The sequence below is a fragment of the Brassica oleracea genome, chromosome C1, assembly GCF_000695525.1.
Source record: "Brassica oleracea var. oleracea cultivar TO1000 chromosome C1, BOL, whole genome shotgun sequence".
In the NCBI taxonomy this organism is placed as follows: Eukaryota; Viridiplantae; Streptophyta; class Magnoliopsida; order Brassicales; family Brassicaceae; genus Brassica; species Brassica oleracea.
The window spans coordinates 7,938,068-7,947,568 of record NC_027748.1 but is presented as its reverse complement, the minus strand read 5'-3'; the positions used below and the strand labels follow the sequence as shown (position 1 = coordinate 7,947,568).

The 9,501-nt window shown below is 38.4% G+C and overlaps 1 protein-coding gene across 1 annotated transcript in view; it reads left to right on the top strand.

Annotated features, from left to right (window-relative positions):
- The first annotated feature begins 7,329 nt into the window (after positions 1-7,329).
- LOC106342333 (E3 ubiquitin-protein ligase BOI-like) overlaps positions 7,330-9,501 on the top strand; it is a 6,825-nt gene continuing 4,653 nt past the window's right edge. Inside the window, exons 1-2 of the mRNA XM_013781239.1 lie at positions 7,330-7,476; positions 7,609-8,501. Coding sequence (XP_013636693.1) covers positions 7,442-7,476; positions 7,609-8,437 — 864 coding nt within the window. The 5' untranslated portion in view covers positions 7,330-7,441 and the 3' untranslated portion in view covers positions 8,438-8,501. The remainder of the gene's footprint in view (positions 7,477-7,608; positions 8,502-9,501) is intronic.

Here is a 9,501-nt window from a genome sequence, read left to right as displayed (position 1 = left end):
TTGTCTGCGATGGTTGGCCAGAAGTAGCCTAGTTTCTTTATCCTGATTGCTAAGAATCGCCCGCCAGAGTGGCTTCCGCATGATCCTCCATGAGTTTGTGTAAGGATTGTGAATGCATCTTTGGTGATACCCCCAACAAGTAAGGCTCGTCTAGGCTTCTTTTGTACAATTTTTCTTCCATAATACAATAGCGCGAGCTTCGGGCTTCCCATCTTTCAACGGGGAGTTCGCCGTCTTTTATGTACTTTCCTATTGGGATTCTCCAATCTGGTATAGCTTCTAGCTCCTTTTTGAAGGCATCATGTGCCTCGTTGTTAGTCTCACGGACGGCTTCTTCGGGGTCGGTGGTCGTGGTCGTGGTTCTTCTAGTTCTGACACGCGACATGCTTGGGGCCGATGGACTGTTGCGCTCGCTGCTGGAATTATCGAGGTCTTGGCTTTCTTTTTGTGCTCTGCTTCGCGTGGTGATTACGTCGATGTGCGGGAGGAGATCCCCTTGGAGATCGCTTTCTTTGCGCGAGAGATCTATGCTAGGCTTATCTATGCCTTCTACCGGTATTATTCTTTTTACTGCTGGGTTGGACGTCGAAGCTAGCGGGGCTAGAGCATCGACCGACGTGTTGTCTTCACTTGGGATTTTGGTGAGCTCTAATTTATCGAATTGTTGGCGATCTCTTTTAAGATTGTCAGATATGCTGCCATTCTTTCATGTTTTTGCTTCGTATTCGCCGTGAAATTGGCTTGTGACTAACTGCGAGTCGCTTATTTCCCGAGATCCGACGCTACATGCAAGTCGTAGGCCGGCGATTAAAGACTTGTATTCGGCTTCGTTGTTTGATGCACGAAACGATTGCTCAATCATCTCCCCTGTCGGGGATTCGAGTTGTATTCCGATTCAGGACCCCTGCCTTGACGAGGCCCCATCAACGTGTAATTTCCAAGTCTGGGAATTCGATCTCGTGTTGTTTTCTTTTGGGACGAGTTCGATCACGAAATCGGCTAGCACTAGCGTTTTCGAGCTCGTTCGTGGTTTGTATTCAATATCGTATTCGCTGAGCTCGATCGCCCATTTTGCCAATCTTCCTGATTGGCTCAGACTATGGAGCACTGTTCGCAGGGGTTGAGATGTCATGATCGTGATTGAATGTGACTGAAAACAAGGTCCTAATTTTCGAGTCGCGGTTACTACTACTATTGCCAGTTTTTCCATCACGGGATATCTGGTTTCATCGTCCACCAACGATCAACTTATATAGCATATCGGTCTTTGTTCTCCGCTTTCTTCGCGAATTAGAAATCCGCTTACAGCGTGTTCGGAGGTCGCTACGTACAAAAGGAGTGTCTCTCCTATGATTGGTTGTGAAAAAATGGGCGGCTTGCTGATGTATGTCTTAAGCTCTTTCAGGGTGGAGTCGCATTCGGTGTTCCACTCGAATTTCTTGTTTCCTTTTAACAGCTTGTAGAAAGGAAGGCATCTGTCGGTTGACCTGGAGATGAAGCAGTTTAGTGCGGCTATTTTACCGGTGAGGCGATGTACCTCTCGGATCGATTTGGGAGGTAAAGTATCGATGAGCGCAGCAATCTGTTTCGGGTTGGCCTCGATTCCCGTTTCGGTTACGAGGTATCCGAGGAGCTGCAGAACGTGGTCATTGGCCTTTGACGGTTTTACTATCATGTCGTATATATAAACCTCCATCGTTTTTCCGAGCTGCATGGAGAACATCTTATTTACTAGTCTTTGATAGGTAGCTCCAGCGTTCTTTATCCCGAACGGCATTACTTTGTAGCAATAGGTGCCTCGCTAGGTGATGAAGCTGGTTTTTTCCTGGTCGTCGGGATTCATGATGATCTGATTGTAGCCGAAAAACGCATCCATGAACGAGAGTAGTCGTGACCGACTGTGGCTTCTACTAGTCGGTCAATACGCGGTAATAAGAAGCTATCTTTTGGGCTAGCTTTGTTGAGATCAGTGAAGTCGATGCACACTCTCCACTTTCTGTTTTTCTTTTTTACTACGACTGGGTTTGCGAGCCAGTCGGGATATTGGACTTCGCGAGTGGAACCGATTTTCAGGAGCTTGTCGACTTCGCCAATTACCGCTTTGGCTCGTTCAGGTCCTAGCTTCCTTCGTTTCTGTTTTTACTGGTTTGAACGTAGGATCGACGTTCAGATCGTGAGAGGTGATGTTGATGTCGATTTCAGGCATGTCTGCCGCAGACCATGCGAATGTTTTAATATTTTGCTTGAGGAAAGATACGAGGTCGTTTCTAACTCTGGGAGGGAGATCATTCCCGATGTTAACGCCCATCTCGGGGGAGCTCACGTCTAGGGCGACGATGATCGATAGGTCTTTGGCAGGATCTTTTATCGAGAGGTCGCGTGTGAGTGGGATATTCTCCTCCTTCCACGGCATCTTTCAAAATTCGGACAGGTAATAGGCTCAGGCCTGTTTTTGGCTTCCGAGTATGGTTTTCTTGCCGGTTGGAGATAAAAACTTCACGCATTTGTGATAAAACGAGGGAACTGCCCTCATATGGTGCAACCAGGGGCACCCCACGATGGCATCAAAGGGTATAGGATGATCGATTACGGTGAATTCTGCTTTCAGTTTCAGATCGTGAGCTCTGGTGTTTAACAATATGGTCTCGAGCGAGCGGATCGACTTTCCTTCGAAGCTAGCGAGGGATGTCATTTTTGGTTTGATCGTTGGGATCGGTTGCTCGAGCGACTGTAGCGTTTTTCGTGAGATGATGTCGACAACACTTCCAGTGTCGACGAGGATTTTTCGAGAAGGTGGCGCCGTCGATTTCCAATGCGATCACCAAGGCATTGTCGTGAGGCATGTCGAGCTTTACAGTTTCGTGTTCGTGGAAGGTCACGATTTCTCCTTTTGGTATTATAACCATGAGGGCGGTGATGGTGGAATCGCTAGTCGTTTCTCGCAAAGGGCAGGATCGCTTGTCGAGAGTATCGATTTTTCTTTATGCGATCGGCTTCATCGATTTGGAGAGATCGAGATCGATCGATTCGACGCAGTTAGATCGGGTTGGGTAGGATCCTTAGTCGCGCTTAGGAAACTTAGATCGGTTTCTTAGCAAAGATGTTTTTCGTTTATCTTCACCACAGTCGGCGCCAAAATGTACAACCTAAAATCTACGCTAAGTATTTGATAGTGATCGGGAGTTTGATCTAGGGAAGACAAAAGATGTACGCAACGATATCTTTAGAACACAACGATGTTAACAGTTTCCAGTAGGCAAAAATGGACTTTATTGATGAATAAGATCGAATACAATAAGTTGAACTAGATCGAATTACACAAGTGAGATCGGTAAAGAAAAATATCTAAGAACATGAGAAAACAAGGTCGATGTATGTGTGTAGCTCTCTCTAGGGTTTTCAACGTGTCTTTCTTCATGTCCCGTCTTCTTCCTTTATAGTAAGTCGACCTCGTGATGTTTCGTAACGGTTCCGAGATCTCCGTCTCTTGTTCCGCGATCTCCGACGACCTCGATGACTCTTCTTCGAACTCGACTATTCACTATGGGCTTCATCTCCCTAAGGCCCATGTCTTTGATTGCGGACCGTTAAGGTATTACCCAAAATTGGGTCCAACAAGTAGGAGCTAATCTTTTTTGAAGTTAATGATTTATCACGTAAACGTTAGGTTCCATGGTCTTTGTGTATCCATTATATCGAAGTAGGACCTAATATTTTTCAAAGATATTGTTTTATCACGTAAACGTGTTCGGTTCATGTGTAAATGCAACAACTTAGTGTATTAGTCTTCTCGAGCAAGTAATATAAGCATGCGAGTGTCACCACCTTTGCCGCCATGAGAGCTCTGCATTAAACAATCTTGAAGATGAGAAGAAACTTCCAGGAACGAACCACCAGCAAGTTTCACGTGTTGTTCGCATCTGGAACAACATTTACAATTTAGGACGAACAAATTTACGTGATGCCAACGAGATATGAACGAAACACTTTAACATTGGTCAGCCAGTTTTTCGTAAACGTGAGAACACTTTAACACTTTAAAATGTTATTGCTTATGATCAGAACTGAATTATTGAGTTTTATAGGTCGCTTCAGACATCTAACAACACTTGAAAGCTCTTCGGATATTTTGTTTGATCCTCATATTTCAGAAATCAAGTACTACAAATCAATGTGAGTTTATTATGATTTCAAAATATTATTATAGCAATAGTGAACATAATTAGTATTAATTTTAATAGTATTTATGTTAAAAATATATATATTTACTTTCGGGATTCCATATTGCGCATTTTGAGTCGACTTCAAGAGAGTTGAATACTTTAATTTATTATGTTATGCAAGTTTTATGTTATTTTGAGTTTTTTTTTTCTAAACTAATTGTGTGTGTTTAAAGAGTCGAATAGCCTTCAATTTCACACAATTATTGTTTTTCTTATAATATGTTATTGATCCACTCTTTTTCGATTTTATTTGTTAAACCCCTAAGTCCATAACTACTACAGCGTGATATGCGAAATACAAAAAAAAAAAAAATTTCCAAAGCCTTTTCTCAAACTTGCAAACACCATATATCAAATTTTAATATTAATGCATCCATTATAGAAAGTCGATGGCTTCGTTCCTAATAACAATCATACATTTAATTCTATCTAAGTATCGCTTAAAATATACCTTATGTTATACATAATCATAATATATAATTTCAACATTAATATAGACATTTTATCCTGCGCAGAACGCGGATTACTACCTAGTTATTATTATATCCGTATATGTTATTAGCTTCTGATATTTCTCAATTTGAATTAATAACTAAAATAAAAGTGAATGCGTAAACAATAAAGATTCATTAGAAATTGGTTATGTACATTAGGCCATGTTCAACGCAGATTCTTAGCCTTGAGTTCCTATCAAAAAAAATTAAAAAATCAGTGGGTCCCATTGTTTTTTACGAAACGGGTCTTACGGGTCGTATATAAAGACCGATCTTTCTTCGTTTCTTGCAATGTTCGCGGATCTCACTGACACTGACACGTAGCAGTTCACGATTAGTTCGCCTTTTATTTATTATTTTTTATCAGACAAAAAAATAATTAAAAAAAAAAATTACCTATGTCGGAGCTTTCTGCGGTGAACATGCTCTTAGATTTGCATCAGGATAAGGTTTAGTGGCTGAAAAGTATTAAGAATTAAACAGAGATAGACACGCATGAGCCCATGACTGTAAGAAAAAGAAAGACTTCTCTTTTCTTGTGGTCGACCTGTCCCACACCGAGAAAAATCACTCACTTCTGACAACACCTACTTGTCCGTACTTTAAACATTATCGGATGTTTCCTATGTTCTCTTTCAACTTTTAAATTTATTATATTATTATTTCGGAAAATAATGATAGCAAATTCTTTAAAAGCGACGCGAGACGACAAGTGAGAAAGCAAACAAAATGGTGGTACCGAAACAATTATTTATATAAAATTATTAAGTGTAGTTTCACGAAAAATGAAACGGGAAGGTTGTTTCATCGGTCTCACTTAGGGCGTCTCCAATATAACTCTATTTTTTCATCTATATTTTACACTAAAATTGAATAACTCTATTATAGAATTAAATTTGTTCTAATAATTTATTCTATAACAGAATTATTTTATAATAGACTGAAATATATAAGACCATCTCCAATAGTACTCTATTTTTTCATCTATAATTTACACCAAAATAGAATAACTCTATTATAGTGTAACTTTTGCTTCAATGGTCTTACTCTATAATAGGCTTATTCTATTATAGAGTGAAATATAGAGAAATATCACTTTTTTCACTCCAAATATAGAATAAAATATGATATTCCTCTATATTTCACCCTATATTAGAGTAACTCTATTATAAGATAACGCCGTTGGAGCAAAAATTACACTATAATAGAGTTACTATATTTTAATGTAAATTATAGATAAAAAAATAGAGTGTCATTGGAGATGTCATAAGAAAGTTTTTTTTACTCCAAATATAGAGTAAAAAAACAACATTCCTCTGTATTTCAGTTTATTATAGTGTAATTCTATTATAAAATGAACCATTAGAGCAAATCTAACTCTATAATGGAGTTACTATTCTATTTTAGTGTAAAATATAGAGGAAATTATAGTCTTCTATTGGATATGGTTTTAGTCGTGGTCTATTGAACCCACACGCCTCGCACGTGCAGTTTTACTATACTTGCTGTAAATAATTTTCGTAAATAAAAATTTATGGCTGCTGTGTCTTTTCTTTTTGGTTAATTTGAGAACTGATTGGTGCACAGTTATCTCAATATAATATGTTGAGCTAATTAAAATCTGACATCAGTTGTTGTATTTTAGAAAAGTTATAGAAATATTATTTTGTTCGTTTGATATTTGTATAAGACACAATCGATATGATAAAGATAAGATATATATTTTGGAAATGTTCTTCTTGTTTAGTATTTGAAAATAACTATTAAAATAAAATATAAATTACCGGGAAAAGTAAAAAAAAATTATCAGCTCTCGAAAAATATAAAAAGAATATATGTTCACGGGTCTCGGATATGCCACGGTAGTTTGAATTTTAAATCAATAAAACTGAAATGAAGACTATCTTTTTTTTTCTTCTTACATTGCCTATTTAATATATCCTTTAATATGAATTCTATATACGTAGCATTAAAAGGGAAAATTAAGATATGGGTTGACTGAAAAAAGAGATTAATGTACACACAATGACAATACAAGGAACGTAACAATTACACCTTTTTTCAAAAAAAAAAAAAAACGTAACAATTACATGTTATATTGAAAACAGTTTTATACACTCTTGTTTTTTAATGTTTCAGTTTTGGAAATAATACAGAATAAAATATTTTAGTGGTACTTCGACTAGCCAAGCTAGTCTGTGACATACGTTTGTGTGCTAAGGAAACATACATGAGTGCATCAAGAAGAAAAGGAAACATTAGAAAAAATATCAGGAATTTACTTTACAGACTCAACACTGCGAATTTCAAGAAAGATATATCTCATATATTTTGTCTCTTTATATAGAAATAAAGAAGTAAATCTTTTGTTTAAGCTAATAAATTTTGTTATTCAAAACTTCTATTTTATTGAAACTAATTCTAATAATACCTAAAAGCATATCAAACAAAAATTGTAACTATAACCATAAAGGTTGTCTTCTTTCTTAGAAATGAAAATTATTTTTAAGAAACTAAATATATAAAAATATTCTTACCAAAAAAGTAGGAAAAATATTTATAGAAGATTAAGATTTTGACTTTCTCTCTTCCTTAAATAAAAGCTAATCCCCATAGATTTCTTCACCAGTCACCACAACCCTCCTTCCTCTTTCTCTCCCTTCGTTCATAGTCTCTCGGATCCTGTTTAACAAACGTATATCTACGCCTGTTCAAGCTAGGCACATGAACATTTTCTCTCCTCGGTTGTTATCAAACAGGTAAAAATATTCTCCAATACTGATTTTCATTTTATTTCATTCTTGAAAATAAAAAGTTATCTTGTTTTTCTTCATTTCCATGCTCTCTCAAGGTTATTGATTTCCTCTAATCCTTTTTTGTGTTATTTGCAGAGTTAACTTCAAACAAGACATGAACCACGGTGAATTTATTACCGGAGAAACTCTCGCCGTAGATCCTTTGTCTAACGCGGTTGCGAAACCTAGCTTCAACAAATCAGAAAGTGGTCTAACTTACAACTTCAACTCCTTCAACGTTGTTCCACCGCCCACAAAACGTCCGCGAGTATCTCAATACCTTGACTCAGACGCTCACTTTGCGTCTGCGGTTAAACTGGGGTCCGGGCCGTTTGGTTCACCATCGATAAACGCTGAACTCGTGTCACACATCCAAAACCAACAACAGTTAGAGATTGATCGGTTCGTAGCTCAGCAAACGGAGAAGCTTAGAATAGAAATCGAAGCTCGTCAGCAAACTCAAACGCAGATGCTAGCGTCTGCCGTTCAAAACGCGTTAGCCATGAAGTTAAAAGAGAAAGACGACGAAATTTTACGGATGAGAAACTTTAACTGCGTTTTACAAGAGCGGGTAAAGAGTCTTTTTGTTGAAAATCAAATATGGCGAGATATAGCTCAGACCAACGAGGCACAAGCTAACAATCTTCGAACAAACCTCGACCAAGTTCTTGCTCAAATCAAAACGCTACCAACCGCTGTAGAAAACGACGTGGAGTCGAGCTGCGGAAGTTGCGTTGAAGGTGGTGAAGCTATTACAGCGGTTAGTGGCGGTTGCAAGCGGTGCGGTGAGAGAGAAGCGAGTGTGCTGGTGTTACCTTGTCGTCATTTGTGTTTGTGTACGGTCTGTGGTTCGGCTTTGTTACGAACTTGTCCGGTTTGTGATTCGGTCATGAACGCTAGTGTACATATTAACATGTCTACTTAACTTTTTTTCTCTTCTTTTAGTGCTATTATTAAATTCGTATTTTGTTTTTCTAGAAACTTTAGCTCACTACAAGAAAACAGGGGGATTCTGATGGCCGAAATCGTCGGAAATTCGTCGGAATTGGTCTATTCCGACGAATTTCCGACGAACCCGTCCGTCGGTATCGTTTCGTCGGAAAAAAAAAATTCGTCGGACTTTCGTCAGAAATTCCGACGACTTTCTGACGAATACCGAGAAACGTCATTCTGACGAACTTCCGACGATATTACGATGCGGCTACACGAGACCAGAGTTCATCGGAAAACTACAATTCCGACGAACGTGGTTCCTCGGTTTATTCCGACGAACTTTGGGCGTCGGAATTTACCGACGGACATCGGTCGTCGGAATATACCGACGAACCGTGTTCGTCGGTATATTCCGATGGAAATGAGTTTGTCGGTAAATTCCGACGGATATATGTCCGTCGGTATATTCCGACGACCGTTGTCCGTCGGTATATACCCTTTTTTTTTACAAATTAATTTTGCATTTTTATATATTTTTTGATATTAATAAATTTAAAAAATTGGAAATTTAAAACTAATAATATTATAAAATTTAAATTCATAAAAACCGAAATAGGAAAAAAACATTCATAAAGTTTAAAATTCATACAAACCGAAATAGAAAAAAAAAACATTCCGAAAGTTTTATAAAGCCGAAATAAACTAAGATGAACTCGAAGACATCAAACGATCTAGCTTCTGCATAATCTCGGTGTTGAACTTCTTCTGGGATGCCAACTCAGCAAGGATAGTGGCATTCTCCGAACGGATAGTGGCATTCTCCGAAAGGATAGTGGTGTTCTGCTCCTCCAATGCCCCAATCCGTTCATCTTTGTCATGTAGCTCCTCGAGAATCATGGGATCGGCATACGGAGCTTGCGAAGAAGATGCCGGATACGAAGAAGCACGACGGGCCAACCCAACTAAACGGCCTCCTTTCCTTTTAGGAACCGCCTACAAAAATATTTAAAGTAAGTAAATATGAACAAGTAAGTAATCGACATTATAAAAAAAAAA